Source organism: Serinus canaria, chromosome 4 (assembly GCF_022539315.1).
Source record: "Serinus canaria isolate serCan28SL12 chromosome 4, serCan2020, whole genome shotgun sequence".
Classification (NCBI taxonomy): Eukaryota; Metazoa; Chordata; class Aves; order Passeriformes; family Fringillidae; genus Serinus; species Serinus canaria.
The window spans coordinates 39717464-39735126 of NC_066317.1; the positions used below are offsets into that span (position 1 = coordinate 39717464).

The window sequence follows — 17663 nt, forward strand, 5'->3', positions numbered from 1 at the left end:
TCAAGTCCCGTCAGTTGGGAGGGTCTGCCACACCTCTTTATCCATGGGGTGGTGACACTGACACCCACACCCACCCCTTTGGCTTAAGCCAGACAAACTAAAACAGTGAAACAGACACTTTAGGTTTAAGAGGTGATAAGCTCTCTTTACACTTCTGTTTTGCCGGCTATAGCACCTACCTCCATGAGCCACAAACTGTACAAATTTGTTTCTGTAGTGATAGATGCTTTTCCAGAAAGGTTTCTTCAATAGAATGTTGTTAAGAACATAAACCTTGGATCCAGCTCTCATCCATTTCTCAACTATCTCCAGTAGGAGATATGTGGTGACACTTCCCTGCCTTTCTGAGCAGCATACAGCTTTGAGTAATTTACTAAGTGATAAATTTGGTTTAGGTTTCCTTCAGTATGGAAGAAATGTACAAAGGAACATACCAAATTACTTAAAAGGAGAAACTCTAGTTAGGAACAGAAGTTAGCTTCGCATCTTGCCCTGACATCTATATTGGCATGGAGCTTTAAACAGTGTGCAGGTGGTGGTGCTTCCTCTCTCCTGGTCTGGTAACTCCATCTCTGAAATCTCTCAAACCATACCCCTGATTTAAGCCAAATGCATGGTGTGAGGGCAGGAATAAGGAAACCCACTACCACCCAGGCAGAGTTTCAGAAAACTCCACCTTTCACTTAAGTCATCTGAGTTGATGATAAGAACACAACTGCCAGGAAAACGACAAAAATAAAAGATTTGCTTGTTTAGTAATGTACTGAAAGAGCAAGTTACATACAAGAGCATCCTTTTCTTACAAATATTGGCCAACACCTTAAACATAAAAAGTCACTTTCCAAAAGCAAAAGTGTAAACAACCAGACTTTATACTGTATTTAGTATGTCTGTAGCAGTGGAGTTTTACAGCTTGTCAGTTAGAATATTACACCTGGACTTGTTAATCAGCAGCATTTTTCCTTGATAAACAAACACATCACAGCACTGAAATGCAGAAATATTTATTTTGGTTTCCTTCATTGGTTTTGAAAATTGTTTTGGTTTTATAAAACATAGAAATAGCCAACACTAAGCAAACATTTGAATTTCAATGTAAAACTACTGCTCTAACAGTTGACTTGGATTTGTGTACCTGAATTGTATACACATACGAAATTATGCTACAGAGTAGTGCATTACAATCACACACAAATCTTAGTGCAAACCTTGTTGTGCTTGTATTTTACATATATCCATGTTTTCAAAAAACAGCAATGAATGTTAATGCAAAACCAACTCTGTTAAGGATAGCAAAAGACTTATGCTGTAATAAGGCTTATTTCTGCTGATTTTTCAAACAAAAGATAATAACTAGTTATTATTTTGCAATTTATCTGGGAATTAGGTTTTTATCCCTGAACAAATACCTATCCTGGGCCAACACACAGTTCTGCTGGCATGTACAAATCATTCCAATTGCTGCAAAGCATCAGGCAAAAACATTCTACCTGACCTATTTTGCTATTCAGTGAAGAGTACTCAGTGGCTCATACAGAAAGCACAGAAAACAGATTATGTCAGAAGCTCTTCCACTTAGAGAGGGCCTGGCACATTTTTAGAAAACACATTTTAAATACAAGTTCATTACAGGAAAACAAGTGTCTGGTACAGGTGTAATGTTTACCCTGACTGTTAGCATAGCCCAGCCTTCTGATTTGGTTTTTAGGTCTCTAGTGTTCTTGCTGAGTTGGGATCTGCTCATTTGCACGGCTGGCACCACCCCAGATTCATGCTAATGCAGCACAGGCTACACTTGCTGAATGAACTGCATCCACACAGCGCAGAACCACAATATGCAGACTCTGAGGAACTTCTATTCATCAGTCTTCTTTGTGTGGAGTGATGACTTCTACCTTATAGAAGTACATCCCATTACTGGCTGCAGATGTAGAGGGGAGATACAGCTCAGATGCCTTGGCCCAATTAATATTGGGACTAACAAAAGATGTGATACCAGCCATGCAAACTGTAAGGGTTTGGGGTTTGTGGTGGTTGAGTGGGGGGTTTTTTTTGAACAGCTTAAGTAATTTTTCTGAGGATGCAAGATACTTAGAGGCATCTTCAAAGCTGCCAAATCCTTTGTGGAATTGACAACTGCAAAACACTGCAGACAGCAAACATGCTGGCAATAAAACCTTAGCTCCTTGGTGACGGTGAGTCCCATTTTTGACCAAGGAAATATTAAATAACTTACATATAGTTACCATTTATAGTTAAGGCTCTTTTTGGAAATTGTAGGTCACCATAAAAACAATATGCAACATGACTTGACAGTAAGGCAGTGTTCCATTTCTTCAATGTTCCTATGGCAAGTACCCATTTTTGTACAAGGTAATGATTGCACAGTTTCCTTCCCTATTTTTGCTGTAGTCAAAATATAGATACGAAGGCAAACAGTAGACAGACGTGTGCCACTTTGCTCATTCCACTTGCAGTTACATTTTGGCATTAGCATAGAGTTCGTCTATCTGTGACTGGAAGTATTTTCGCAGTTCTGGTCTCTTCGCCTTCAGTGTTGGTGTCAACAGGCCGTTTTCAATAGAAAACATTTCAGTATGCAGGACAATGTCTTTCACCTGGAAAATAAAGAGTTACTAGGTAAGCTGTATTCCTTGAAATAGACAAGACTATTAAAAACTTGCCCAGACATCTAACAAAGCCCATCACTTGAAAAGTTTTCCAGACACAAATTAAAAGCAGTTTTTGGGGAATCAGATCATACTGGTGTTGACAAGTTTAAAGAATTAGGTATTTGGTTCTCATAAGCATCATACCTGTTCAAATGACTTCAAACCAGATTCTTTCCCAACTCTCACCATGTCCTCCAGAATATTTTTTTTTACATCCTGTGGATACAGAAATACATTGTATAGCTTCAGCTCCATAAGCAGCAACTTGAAAAAGTTGTTGCCGAACAGCTAACTGTTCAGTTAGATATGCCTTACCTTGTTTTTGCATAGCTCTTGATAGGAGCCTTCAAATCCCTTTTTCTTGGCCCAGTTGTGCAGAGTATCAGGATCAGGTACCACGACACCTACTAAGAAGGCCTAAAAAAAAGGGAGAAGCTTGAAAAATTCCTAAGTCAACACTTTAGTTCCTACACATTTCTTTGGGGAGCATTTCTGATCCTGCTGTTAAGTCACCAGCCTTGTCTGATGCCTACCTGAACACAGCAAGTGCAGTTCAGTTCAGCTGAATTAAAAGAATTAAGACCTGCATTTTTATTTACACTTGAAAACTCCCAAGATATTCAGGTTCTTTCTTTGTGTGCACGGGTTTCTGTTTTGGTTTTTGGGTTTTTCCCACTGCACACTGTTAGCAATTTATATACAGTCATTAATATACAAATTAGTTCAGCTTCACCACCTGCTGTGAAACAATCCAGAAACATGCTATGTAACTGCTGGAATCCAATCAGAACCAAAATTTAAAATGATAACAGTTTACAATAAAAATTTAAATTTCAGTCCCTAAGTTTGGGCTGAAAGGAAAGAAGAAAGGAAGACTTTTCTGCAGTCTCTTTTTGCATTAATTTTTAAAATTACCTGAAAAATGCTTACCTGCAAGCTCTCTCCATGGACAAACACCTGTGCAACAGCTTCACATCTCAGGTACACATTTTCTATTTTCTCTGGTGCTATGTATTCTCCCTGGGCTAGTTTAAATATGTGTTTTTTCCGGTCAATGATCTTCAATGTACCATTCTGTTGGGAGAAGTAACTTTCACTCAGAGGAGGCACTTCAAGTGAAAAACCAATCTACACACCTTAGGCATGCCACACTGGCACGGTAAAACTGTGCTAGAGCCAGACAACTGTCAAACTAGTGTTTGAAAATAGGTTACATATCCATCTAATCTAAACTGGGGAAAGCCTCAGCACTGGCACTGTCAATACCTTTTTTTAGGCCCAGGCACACAGATTCAGCAACAACAGAGATTATCCACAAATTCTTGTCTTTCACCTAACTAATTCTATTCAATACCAAAAGCTTTCTAATCTGGTTATTAAATTTCTGCCAGTAACTATGAAAGTATCATTCCAACTGTGTAAGTTAACTTACTGGTAGCCATTTCCCAATATCTCCTGTGTGAAGCCAGCCATCTTTGTCCAGAGCTTCTGCTGTTTTTTCTGGATCTTTCAAGTAGCCACGAAACACATTTACCCCTTTAACACACACCTGGAAAGAGCCATTTATTAATGTATACCACAAGGAAGGAAAGTTAGCAATCATTACTATCAATGCTTCCTCCAATGGTTCTTAATGTCCATTAAAAAGGCAAGAAGTAGTTTGTGTTTGTACAGGAACTTCTGCTCATGGTTTTTGGAGACCTAATGTTTTCCATTGGTGTGAAATAGAATAAGAAGCAATTAGAAGGATCTAATCTCTTCCAGTCTAGCAGTAGTCTTCCTATCCACTGTTTGAATAACTGGAACCTATCAGAAGAAATTTCATTTTATTTATGTAAAAAAATTCTGCTAGATCCAGAAATACTATCTCTCAGCCTGGAAACATGTTCTTTTCAGCTTTGGTAAACAGCAGGGGCATTGTGCTAAAACTGGTGGAGAAAAAACAGTTGTTTATCAAGCAAATGACACATACGTTGTCCAAAACTTAGGAAAGAAGGAATTACTAATGTAGCTCAGTAATCAATTTTTGAAAAATTTTCAGTGCCTACCCTGTATGCTGGTGAACTACAACACAATGAACATAAGATGTTGTCAATAGGAGGGACATCAGAGTATTACTGAGGTTTCTCATGACCTTATGGTGACAGTACTAAACCAAACTAAAGTAATATTTTGCAAAAGCAAGTCATTTCTGTTCTAAAATAGACTTTATCTGTAAGGATTCAAATAAAAGAAAACTCTACATGTCCCAGTCAAGTCAAAGACTGACCAATCAAATGTTAATTTTTCACAGCCCCTAAGATCACAGGAAGGCAGTAGGTGACAGCTTTTCCCAGGAGAGACAGCCAACCATTTATCTGTATCCTGCTAGCTGACACTGAGACCTCCTCTGCATATGCTCATATGTAATTCTATTCACATATTTATTCTTCTTGACTGCCAAAAGTGGAAATCAAGGCTGACAGAGCAGAGAATATTGCAAGCTTACTCTCAGAGAAGGGGACTACAAATATTTAACCCAGATGAAAAGCAGAAAATAAGAAAGAATATTTCTTTTAGGCATAAGGAGAGCCAATTCAAAAGCCATGGGCTATGAGTTCTGTGAAGCAAATTACAATGCTTTTTTGTTATATTTAGAATGGTTTATACTGAGGAAGTTAGGCCTGAAAGACTAAGATGGCACCTTTACATTAAGGGGCTACCTTTTTTATTCAAGTCCAAACTAATTCCTAATGCAGCACATTTTCATATTAAGTTAAAGCAAAACACTTTTAGGAGATTTTTTAAAGCTTTTTAACTATTTCTCATTATAAGAACTTATACTCAGTTCCTCTAGCAAACCAAGCTCTAAGAACATACTGAAAGTGAAGCAAAACTTGCTGTTGAAGACTAAATGTGGAGTCATATGCAAGATAAAACAATTTTGACATCGTTCTTCACTCGCAAGCAGTTTCCCACCTCTAAGGCCAACTAAATCCTTGAGTATTTTTGGGAGTTAAAGCTCAATGATTTGTTTCTAGTCTCTTCATATGAATCACAACCAAAACAAATAAATATTATAAATCCTTTATAGCCACAGATTAGTTACTTGCTTAAGCCACTTTTAATTTCTCACTCCCCCAGTTGCCCCCACAGCTTCTTGAAAGCATATGAAAGACCACAGTTAATCTGCTTTTGAGGCTTGGGGAAAAATTACTACATGAACATCTGTTTAAAGTACATACAAAGTTAAATCTGTATACACTTGGAAAAAATATTTTAAAAGACAGCCTTTAGCATCACATATAAAGCTGAGTCCTCAAAATACAAATTGAAACATACGTGTTCAATTTGTGCAGATTACATTAAAAAGCTCAGAAAAATGTGCAGGCAGGCGTCACAAATCATCAGAAACCTTCATGGCACTTGATCTCCATTTCTCAGAAGTTCCCAGCCACTTTAAATTACCTCATCTCACACATCACAAGCTGGGTAACTGGCTGTATGCATCAGCTGTTCTCTGGCCCTTGGCAGTAGGGCAGGAGGAAAGCCCTCTGCCAGCATTCTGCTGAAGGGTAGCTGCAGTATGAGGCAGCCACACTTCCCAGCTAATCCACAGCTGGAAGATGTTGCCTTGTCAAACAGCCTTATGTATGGTCATAAAACCATCTGTTCACCTGTGGGCTAACACTGCTATGTAAGCTCTTTCTTCTCCCCTCCCATATACTACTTCCTGATTTACTTCTGTGAATCATTAAGTGGTATGGCATGCAGGCATCTTAGATTTTAGGTAGCAGGCCACATTTAGCACTTTTACTAAACTCAGTTATTTCACAAACAAAAAAAAAAACCAAAAACACCACATTTTCCAAAATTTCCCAAGGGGCTCATAATTGACTTTCTGAAATTACTTACCTCACCCTCTCCTTTGGCAGCCAAGTAATTCATTTCTTGTACATCAACAAGCTTGATGATGTTGCATGACATTGGTGCTCCAACATGACCTATTAAATAGAGTAACACTTCAATACCCTGATGCTTTTTAGTCAGATTCTGAAAAAAATAAGCTGCTTACACACTCAAGAAAGATGGAAAACTGATTTCTGGTAGCCTAAATTTGCTAGGACTGAAACATTAAATTCTCTGATATCCCTAAGAATGTTACAAACTGAACCGTGTATTCAAGCTTGCTTTTTCTTATAATCAGGATTCCTCACTCTACAAACATATTTAAGTAGCAGCCATGTAGTTTCCATTAGCAATATTATTTCAGTTAGGGAGCTAGAGATGTAACAGCTGAAGGAAGTGCAAACTCTGGATTCCAAACACCAAAAAATTTCCAGTACTGCCTTTCTACACAAAAGATTTGTGCTTGATAGAAACTACAAGTGTTAATACTATGAGCTCCCTTCTCCTCAAGCCACTTCAACTTACAAGAACAAATCCTATTAAAAGTCTGAATTACTGAACATTCATAGCTATTTAGGGGCAGAAATGTGAAGGGATCTCTTCAAAATTTTTTTATTTCACTTGAAGAAAACCAATCTTATCCTTCATTATAGGTCTTACTGAAGGTCAAATAAAGTGATCAGGGACCTCTAAAAATTTCAGTAATCCTAAAATTTAACAGGCAGGTAGACAGTTGAACATCATACCTGCAGTCCAGTCACCAGGCAATGACAGGGAGCATCCAGCTGTGCATTCAGTCTGTCCGTAACCTTCATAGAACTAGAAGGTGAAATCACAATATAACCTAAGGACCATTACTTTTCAACACAAAGTTTTTTCATTAAAATGGAATTAATATGTTTATTTTCTTTAATTGTTTAAATTTGAGTGTACCTCAGGCACCTTCTAAAAAACCCCTGAAATATTAGTTTTATCACAATACAGTTTTAAGTGCTAATATTCCATCTTCAGCTCCAATATGTACTCAAAAGTTTCACACAGCATGTGACACCTGCTTAGATTAAAACAAAAAATAGCAGAAGAAGCCAGAAAGAAGTGAAGAACCATAGCACTAGCAGTGACTCCATTCACATAATATAAAAATAGGTTTGTCTGAGACAGCCAGAAATGGAATCCCTACGCCCCATGACAGCTCTGTGATTGCTATACACAAGAAAGGCTTCCCTTTTCTATGCTAAGTGCATTATTACACCAGCACACCACTGAAAAACTTCAGGAAATTATGGAAGCCTGATATTTAAGATTATTTTTGCTTTCTATCCTTGAAATTTATCTAATGTCAACACATTTGTTCTATTTTATGCCATTGCTGTTCAAATTTTACCTCCAAAAGCATATACTTTGAAGAGACTCTGAAGATAAATGCCATGTGTGCAATTTGATTCACCTGCCTCGCGTTCAAAACAGCAACACTACAATATTACCACATTGATTATTAGATTTTCTACAGTAGTTAAAAATACTTCTGTAAGTAAGGCAAACTCCAGAAAATTAAATAAAGTAGGTAATTTATTGCTTACTGCAGCCCACGAAAAAAATCTTTCCTCTAAGAAGGTCAGCTGGTTACTTCAGTTAAAAGACTTTGGGATGAATACAGAAATTTCAGGGAACTGAGAGAAACTCAGGAAAAGAGCATGCACTTGTATCATCTCCAAGAATACTAGAAAGAGTTATCCACATAATCAGACTGCTAGAAAAGCTCTAACAAAGCTGGAGCCAGGTGTTAAAATATTTAGTGTTTGGGACTAAGGCCAGGCAACTCACCTGACAGCCAAGAGCTGCTCTCAGGAAGGTCAGTACACTTGCAGACACAGGTGCTGCTCCTGTGATCATCAGCTTTACTCTTCCTCCCAAACTTGCCTACAACAGACACAAGATACTGTGGACACCAAAAGCAATTTAGAAATATTTCCAGAGTCATCTTCTATGTCACCCTTAGCCACTGTTCACCTACAGTGCCACCCACAAAAGTTAGAGAGTAAAAGTTTAGTCTGCTATTGCAAGCTGCTTTTCTTGCAGTGTTTCTAGTCTCATTAATGGCTGGAAGATCTGGATTCTCAAACAAAGTACATGGTGTCACTGCAATGCAGACTCTACAAAAAGGAGCTTAAGCCATAGCCTTACAGTGATGGCTTTATATTTCCCTGCCTTGTATCAGTTTCTCATACATCCTGAATGCTAGAATAGCATAGAATATGCTATTCTATATATAGGATAAAATATGCTACAAAAAGCAGAAACATAGGCATGTTGTACAGCCAAGGTTAAGGCCATAGCAGGTGAGTGTCAGGTATAACAGCAGGCATGGCTCACTAGTGACCAACAGGGAGAAGACAGTGGGGGCTACAGGTGGCACTGTGTCATTCTTAGCATTCTTCCTTCAGAAGGACAATGTTTGCTTTCAAAGCGGTAAGAGAGAAGCACCAGACCATTTCAGAGTGACTTCCTTGATACAGTTAGCTGATACTATGACAACTAAGGGAATTGAAAAAATGAGGTTGAAAATAAAAAGCCAGCTCTGATTTTTACTCTGAGGAGCCAGGTAGTCTTAACTCAGTGAAAAAGCCATAATAGTCTGTAAGTATTGGTATGAAATCCAACAATTGCAAAGTTTAACTTAGAGGCTCTCAAGCATACCTGTATTTTACGGAAGATGACTTTATCCCAGAAACTGTTATTTCTAACTATACCACTTCTGAGTTCTGCTTCTTTCCTCTTGGAAGCAAAGTCCAGCAGCCACCTCTTTATTGAAGAATCTGCCTGCCCAAAAATCTATTAAGAAAGATGAAGTATGGTTAGAATTCTCATAGACTACCATTCCCTTTCTTACATATGCATGCATAGAGACTCTTGACAGTGAAAACCAAATAAATTAAAACAACCTTTATTGATAGGCATCTTAACTCTAGTAAGAAATTCTTGTGAATTTCTATTTTGACCTCAGTTCAAGAGTTGAGATCAGCACTTAACTAATTCTTGATATCCATCAAATTGGGTGATGTTGTTTCAATGCATAATTTCTTCATTAAAATGTATGAATGAAAATGAATGGTTTACTTCTCTATTCTAGTATCATCAAAATTCAAATTGAGCATAATCCTCAGCATTTTCTGAAAAGAACCCTATCATAATGCATAATGTGTTGTGAGGATGGTGTGCATGGTGTTGTGAGGAGATGCAGGCCACTTCAGAAACACCAAATGGAATCTGTCTTGCATATACAAATTTGCACTTTAGGTCACTTCTCAAAAGCTCCTTCTAGTTGTTCTTAGGAAGGCAGAGAGCAGGCTCAACAGCAAGCCAAACATTAGTACATTCATTTGGAAAGAGGAAGACTCAGCATTATGACTGAAAGCATGCAGACTGCAGCATTATGCCCCCCTGCTATGCCAACTCCCCAACTTGCTGGCTTCACATGCTAGGTTACTGCAAGGATGGGTGAGGCTGAAATGGTGGAAGCCTCAGGGCAACAGATTAAAGAAAGAGGAGGAAATCATGAGAACAAAGTCCCAAGCTTGGACTGTGCTTCTCAAATTCCAAATTTTGAAAAATTTGTGAGCAGAATAAGGAGCTACATTTTAAGTACTAAAAGCTAGCCTCAGGTTTTCCTCCCCTCCAAATGGATTCCAGTTGCACCATTTGTTCCCGAGCCAAACAGAACCTTGTGTTACTTGGTGTTTCTCTAGCCTTGTGATCAGAGAAATTTCCTGGCTAAGACAGCAAAGACAGCTCTGTCATTTCTTTAGCAGTCATGGGATTTAATATATCCTTTATCTCCCCTGGCTATACCCTAAAAGGAGTCAGTCACCCATATACAAAAGGCCAATTAAAATCTGAAGCTCAGGAAAGAATCTACTTTCGAATTCCCATCTCAGTTAACTGCGAGCAGGCACGCAGCACACACAGGAGAGTGAAGCTACAGACACCTCCCCAGCACTCCCAACTGGCTGGGGAGTTCTCCCAGCTAGAACACACTCTGGCTGCCATGTAGGAAATTTGTATGCGTCCATGCAAACATAGGCAAACACCTGACCTTGCTTTGCAAATTCCACTCCATGAGTCAGATGCTAAAAGTGTGGCATGCAGATGCCAAGCCTCATTTTCGTGTTGTAGACAAGACTTAAATAACTTGCTCAGACCAAAACACTAAGTCATTAATCAAGATAGAGAGACTCAAGTCCCCTAGTCAGACTTTTCAACACTAGTATTTGCTGCCTGAAAGTGTTTTAATGCAACTAGTACTATTCCCTGCACTTTCAGCTCTCTTTTAGAAAGAGATGCACACATTTGTTATCACGGCAATTTAATATCCCAGACACAGCAGTTACTCCTACTCTGGCAGCACAGACTTTATGGAGTCTCTTAAAAGCCTGCACTCATGCCTGTAGACTTACCTTGTCAAACATTCTGTTCAAGAGTCTTGGTACTACAGGAAATACAGTTGGCTGCAGTGTTTTTAGGTCATCCATGAGTAGTCTGATATCCCCTTGAAAGAATCCTATCCGGGCTCCATGGCACAGAACTACACACTGTTTAGAAGAAAGTAAACACTCTGAAAATGCAGGGGGTACAAAGTGTTCCAGCTCTGTATGTATGACAGTTCTAAGCAGTGTAGATTGACCTTAAACCCTCTCCACTCCTGGACTGGTTTTGTAGCATTCTCACACTAAGATGGAACAAGAAAGATCAAGTAGCAAGACACATCTGGTATACACAAACCACACTTTCAAGCTTAGCACAAGCCTCTATCCAAAAAGGGTCAAATAAGGTAATGCCAGTGACTCAAGAGCTAGCAAAAGACAGAAAAGGAGAACTTCATTTGAAATACTTAACAAGTTTATTTCAAATATTAGACTTGTTTGTCCCCTACTTTATACCTAGAAATTCTGCATTTATAGTCCACACATGCTATTTACTAGGCCAGTGAGGATTTCTGCCTACTTGCTACTTCATATCCAATCCTTGCACTCTGGTTTTCCTTCACAGGACTGATGTGAGCAGAGGACTTGTTCTTAGGTGATCAAGATGCTCTTCAGAAGATTATAGCAGAGCCAGAGCTTATTTCTGTATCACTTCAGACCTACATAAAGGTAGGCAGACTTAATCCTGTTGTGTTTGATACTTTCTGTCTAGAAGCTAGAAGACTAGAAGCTTCACCACTTACCTTACACACCTCACTTTATTTTCCTAGTCTTTTAGTGCTTAACATCTCTCCTCTCCCTTGTGTTTATACCTATCTGCTTCCTCTGTAACACCTTCTCCTTCATTCCTTACTATCCATCCTCTTATTTACTACATGAGACATGCTGACACTTTCCCTCTCTACCTACACTGTGCCACCATCTGCTAAAAGCAGCAAACATATCAGTCCATATGGACTGAGCAGCAGCTGCCTTTAAGTAGGAAGATATTTGTCAAGCCAAGTTCACTGACCCTCTAACTTCCACATGATGCCAAAACCAAGGAAGCATCAACTTTAAAACAGGACTACAAAGACTGGTTCTCACAGAGCCTGTGTGCATATCTACCCCAAACAGCAAGAAATCTTTTCTACTTTCTACCAATAATGTCTTGATTAATTTCCTTATGTAGCCATGCCACCTATTTTGTACACACCTCAACCAGCAGAGGAATACTGCAATCCAAACACTCTTTTCATATTTTCTTTTAAAATGAAAGTTCCTATCCTGCTTCTACTGCATAATCAAGAGCAGAGCTGTTTGTATGTTCTGGTGAAAGACAGTGGAGTAAAAGAGACACTGAGGTATAACTGATATCAAGGTGACCAGGAAGAAAAAGTACTGAATGCCCAAAGGCACCTGTAGACCTTAGCTGTGTACTATTCCAAATCTTTGTAACATGTATATATATACAGACACACATATATATACACACACATGAATATAGACATTTTTGCATATATACAGACTTTCTGTAGAAAACATAGGATTCCTAATGGAAGTCATGCAACAATTTCTGGCTTCATATGCCTTTTTCATGCTTGCATGGATGCTCCCTCTATAAAACTTCAACATTTGTATTTGCACCTGAGGAGGAGGTGTTAATTCAACTTCAATAACTGCAGTAATTAATACATAAACTTCTTACATACTGTAGAGGCACAATGGAATTGTATCCATTCAATAGTGAATGGCACCCAAAATGGGCCCAGAGGTTTTCCAGACTGCCAGCATTAAGACAACTGCAGCCCCTTCATTCTCAAAAATTAAGCCTCAGATTTTGCTATATGGTAAAACAAGCAATCCAAGAGAATTTCACAGTTGGTCATTGAAATTGCTTTAAAAGCAGCTTTCATTTCCTAGAAGAAAATTCCCCTGAAACAAAATCCCTTACTCTTTACTGAAATTTCTTGGAAGCAATGGTGAGTTTAATTTCAAATTAGTTTTGTAAGCAAACAGGATGCCTCCTTATAAAATAATTTTGCAGACTAAAGAATGGCATGGATTTTTAATAATGCACTAATTATACTGGAGGCAATTTCTAGGCAGTGTACATGTGCTAAGGGATTGCCTCATGTTCTAGTAAACCAGTTTCTAATTAACCCTAGCTCTAAGGTTAATGTTTGTATTTTGGCATGAAAACCTATTGTCTAGAGCTCACTATGTACTGTTTATGGGACACTGCTTTCCTGAACCTTATTTCAAGCTTTCACACACATTTACAAGAGTCAAGAAGGAAGAGCATATTTCACCTGGATGCATTCTATAAGAAAAGTAAGCTTCTCAGTAATTTAGTACAACAAACAGATGCTTACCTCCACAATTCTCTCAAACATATGAGCCAGGGGCAGGAATGATATCAGAACATCATCAGAAGAAGGCACAAATGATTTCTGGAAGTGTTAACAAAAGTTTAATTCTCATTGAGTCTATTTTGCCTAAGTTAAACACAACAATAAAATCTAGCACCTAAACTCTAGAGCACAGCCCCTGCTTTAGTTTTGCTTGTAATGAAGCTGCATTGTCATTCATTAAAGACTACAGCAATGACTTTCTAGCATGAGTAAAGACACAGCAGAAACAATCTTTTAGAGTTGAGTGACCAGATTATTACAACTTATCATTCATAGAATTCTGAAAATAAATTCTGATATAAACCACAGAGAGTTCCATTACATATATTGGGAGGGTAGGGGGACAAGAGATGTTAAAATAGCATTGGTTTGAAAAAATATACTTTCATCTAAGATTAGGAAGTTTACCTGATTTTCCCTAAGGTTAATATCAAAAGTACCTTACATGAGCTAATTGTGAGACCAGTTGCTTAATTTAGAAACAGTACTCCTTGCACTTAGGAGAAACACTGTAAGCCCATGGCAGAATGTAATCTACATTCACATCAGGAACATTATATCACTTTGGTTACATCAGAACAGATTGGAAATCTGTTGGGTTCTTGACCCTGATGGAATAATCAGTAAACACTGACTTCTGACTGGTGGGCACAGAGTGCTGTCAAGTTACATTTTCGCTTGGATCTTAATAAAGCTTAAGACCAAAGTTAGAGATTTCAATGTTTGTTTTACTCATAAGATTATTTCCCTTCAAGCAAGTCCACAATGTTTATCTTTTCAGTTTACCTCTGTAGATTTCATAAAAGCTGAAGCATTGCTGACTATGTTTTGATGAGTGATCATAGCTCCTTTAGGGTTTCCTAAGGAAGAAGGACATCAGGATTCAACAGATTCAGAAACAAATTCAGATCCTTGAATTTAAGAAAGCAGTGGCAAAACTAATGTGATAGCATTCTTTGAAATTAACAAATTTCTTTGTGTATCTTGTCTATCAATTAAACAAAACACTGTCAAGAACAGCTGGCAACAGTTAAGTAATCAGTTTATGATGAAGTCTTACAACTTTTTAAGGAGCCCAAAGCTTTAAGAAATCACCATATTTTTGGATATGTTTCTCATTCAAAATTCAACTCTTCTGTAAAAATGCAGATACCAAATCCAGATTAATTTCTGTTCTCACATCTGTTTTAAAAATACAGCTTGCTGCTGTATTCTTTCCTTATGCTCCATGCCAGTGGGTATGAACTTCACAAATGTCAAGTGAGTGACATCTAGACAGTCTGTTTTGGTCTTACAGCAAGGTTCTTAGACCTATGGAACAATTTTGCTGATAAAGTACTAAACAAGACTATGAAAGAATTGATAGTTGGAAGTCTGATGCAGAGCCCTTATTATGTAAATACAAATTCATTATTTGTTTCCAAGCCCAAAAACATAACACCTCCACCTCCCAAAACTGCAACTCTGTGTTACTAAACAGGAAAAAAAAATTTAAAAATCCAAGGGAACTTTACCGTAACACTACCCCAGCTACTACTTGCCAAAAAGGTGCAGCACCAGGGGGAAATCTTGGGGGGGGGAAAATTGGAGGGCTTCTGAATTAATTTTGTACATACAGAATAAATTCTACATAATGTAACAAAGTGTACCTGTAGTTCCACTGGTGAAACAGATGACTGCTAGATCTTCTGGCTTTGGAGGCTATGAGAGTTAAGAAAGCATTAGTATAGTTAAGACAGCAAGGGAAAATAATTTTCAGGACAATACATCAGGGTAATAGTGTTATTTCTGAGCTATGGGAGATAGGGAGATTTGCTAGTTTGATCTAAAGAACACTAACCAGCTTCACACTGTCACTTGAACCAATTTTACACTTACCATAGGTTTTTGCCTGTGTGCTCTTCCTAGCTCCTACAGAAAGGAGAAGAGAGAAATTGTAGACATAAAAATGTAACTTTCTTGTTTTAAATTTACCAAACATTACTAAATAACATAATACTTTTAGACTCTGTTAAGGCATTTTAACTTGTTTAGCAACCCAGTGCCCATGGCTGGAGGGTGGATGGGAACCAGATCTTTAAGGTTCCTTCCAATCACACCATTCTGTGATTCTCTGGTTAACATAAGAATAACAAAAGTTTTAAAGCACATTTCAGAAATACACGGAATAACTACCATGTTCTACAAATTTAAAAATGGTAATTTATCTAAAACTCACAAAGCTTTTCTCCAGCTAATAAACTAGAAATCATTCCCTAGGGAAGCTCAAGGTTATGGTAAGACAACAGACAATCAATCCTATACCTCATGCAGAAGATGTGCCACCAACAATTATTGGTTAAATGATGGAAGATTCATCTCAGTCAAGCACCTCCAAGGAAGACTGAGTTTCATTGCTGGTTTGAACTCCTCCTATACAGGAGAAACTCTCATCCAGAACCCTTCTTCCTCCTTAGTTATGCAGACTTGACCACTAATGTTAGGGTTCTTTAGGCAGAAGGGAGAGGATACCAAAACAATCCTTTTACCACCAAGGATATAGCAAATAAGAGGAAATATTTGCAAGCCAATGTTCAGTACCTATGAGCTTTAAAGTTTCAAACCAAGACCTACTCTACTGTCACGCCTATTTAAAACTAGAAACAATACTAGCTTAAAGGCTTATGCAAGTTAAAGAGGACCTTCTGTTAAGTGTATCTTTGGAAGAAGTGTACCTTCAAGGACAGACATCAACTTCACCACTGCCTTTACGTTCCAAGTACACAACAATAGCATAGACATTCCTTTGAACCCTAGACTTCTTTAGTATCATGTACCTCTTAGATTTACCCAAGGAGGCTTAAGACAAAAGCAATTTCTGGAAATACAGTTAACATTCCCATACCTGTAGGCTTGCCTTTTTGAAAGGGTGCATTATGCAAAGATTTACCACTATGGCAGCATAGCTGTGCTCAAAACAGCACCTCCACTTCATGTACCACCAACAAGCTCAGTACCTCCCTACAACCTGCTTTGAGTAAAATCTGGGATTTACTGAATATACAGCTAAAGTCTCCAGACACTTGTTTTGATCTCTCACAACAAAACTCCACCATCTTTTCCCATTAAAGAGCCATTTATTTACTCAGCTACAAGTAATCACACAATGCATATAGATACTGGGCATCAGAAACGAAGCTGATGGCTTCTGGGGGATACACAGAGGATGGTTCACATAATCCAGGCACAGCTGAGCAAGAAGCTCAACCCAGAAATCCAGAAAACAACTACTCAAAGGTAGAAATAGTCATTCTAGTCTAAGCTCCTAAACAGCTCATAGTTACCTTTCCGGAGACACTCTAAGTCTCTAGCCCCTTAAAGAAAACAAGTGACAAAACTTTCCTGTTCACTGAAGGACTACTGCAATTATTTAAATTTGCCTCTAACTTCATGTCGGAGATTTAAACAAAAGGCTCTTGGAACACCTATTACTTAACACTTAATGTTTGCATTAATGAAATAAGAGATACAAAGTACTACTGAACATCACTACTTAAGCATACAAACATCTTTTGTAAAGACAACATTTACCCTCAGTTTTGTTTTTCCACAGCTAGAAGATCCAGTGGAAAGCATCTTCCTCTGTCAAAACTGCAGTTCAGCTCAAGGAAGGAATCTCATTTTAGTCTAACAACTTACAGTTCAGCCACTCTTTTTCTAAGCTTAACCCAACCCTTTGGCTGGTGAACTGTAAGCCATTTAACTCTAGCCCTACTTCATGTTTTTAGCTCCTTTGTAACCTGGCACTCTTATGAGGCCAGTTTGCCAGTCAGTCTTTTGAAAGAAGGTGTGCTGACATTTTTGAATCTTTACCAGAAGGTGGCCCTATTAACGTAGCTCTCTTAACTGCTATGAAAACAAGTTCAGTGAAATGAGGCATTTCACACCAGTTACTGACACCTGCACAAGATAAGTAAATTTATTTGGAGATAGTCAAAGTCTAGTGAGCCAAGCCTTCACCAGAACTACAGCTGAAACCAGGCTAAATCCAATTTCATAATCTCAGAGCAAAGATATACTCCATGCAATGTGATCCTGTATGAGGGTTCTCCAAATAAGTGAAGTTATGAAATAAACTTGCATAAGAGATCTACGCAGACAAAAACTACATGCAAAACCAAGACTTGACATCAGGTGGTTAATTAAAATGATTGCTACTTCCAAAGCCTGAAAGTTCATTCCCCTATATT

The 17663-nt window shown here is 38.2% G+C and overlaps 1 protein-coding gene across 3 annotated transcripts in view; it reads right to left on the reverse strand.

Moving 5' to 3' along the window:
- Nucleotides 1–988: 988 nt before the first annotated feature.
- The window catches only part of ACSL1 (acyl-CoA synthetase long chain family member 1), a 38184-nt gene continuing 21509 nt past the window's right edge, over nt 989–17663 (reverse strand). For all 3 annotated transcript variants that reach the window (XM_009100895.3, XM_018926569.3, XM_018926570.3), the window contains 14 exons: nt 15313–15345; nt 15084–15135; nt 14221–14294; nt 13396–13473; nt 11015–11149; nt 9258–9392; nt 8385–8480; nt 7307–7379; nt 6567–6655; nt 4105–4221; nt 3603–3746; nt 2988–3089; nt 2817–2888; nt 989–2618 (listed from right to left, as the gene is read on the reverse strand). In XM_009100895.3, coding sequence (XP_009099143.1) covers nt 2478–2618; nt 2817–2888; nt 2988–3089; nt 3603–3746; nt 4105–4221; nt 6567–6655; nt 7307–7379; nt 8385–8480; nt 9258–9392; nt 11015–11149; nt 13396–13473; nt 14221–14294; nt 15084–15135; nt 15313–15345 — 1341 coding nt within the window. In that variant the 3' untranslated portion in view covers nt 989–2477. The remainder of the gene's footprint in view (nt 2619–2816; nt 2889–2987; nt 3090–3602; nt 3747–4104; nt 4222–6566; nt 6656–7306; nt 7380–8384; nt 8481–9257; nt 9393–11014; nt 11150–13395; nt 13474–14220; nt 14295–15083; nt 15136–15312; nt 15346–17663) is intronic.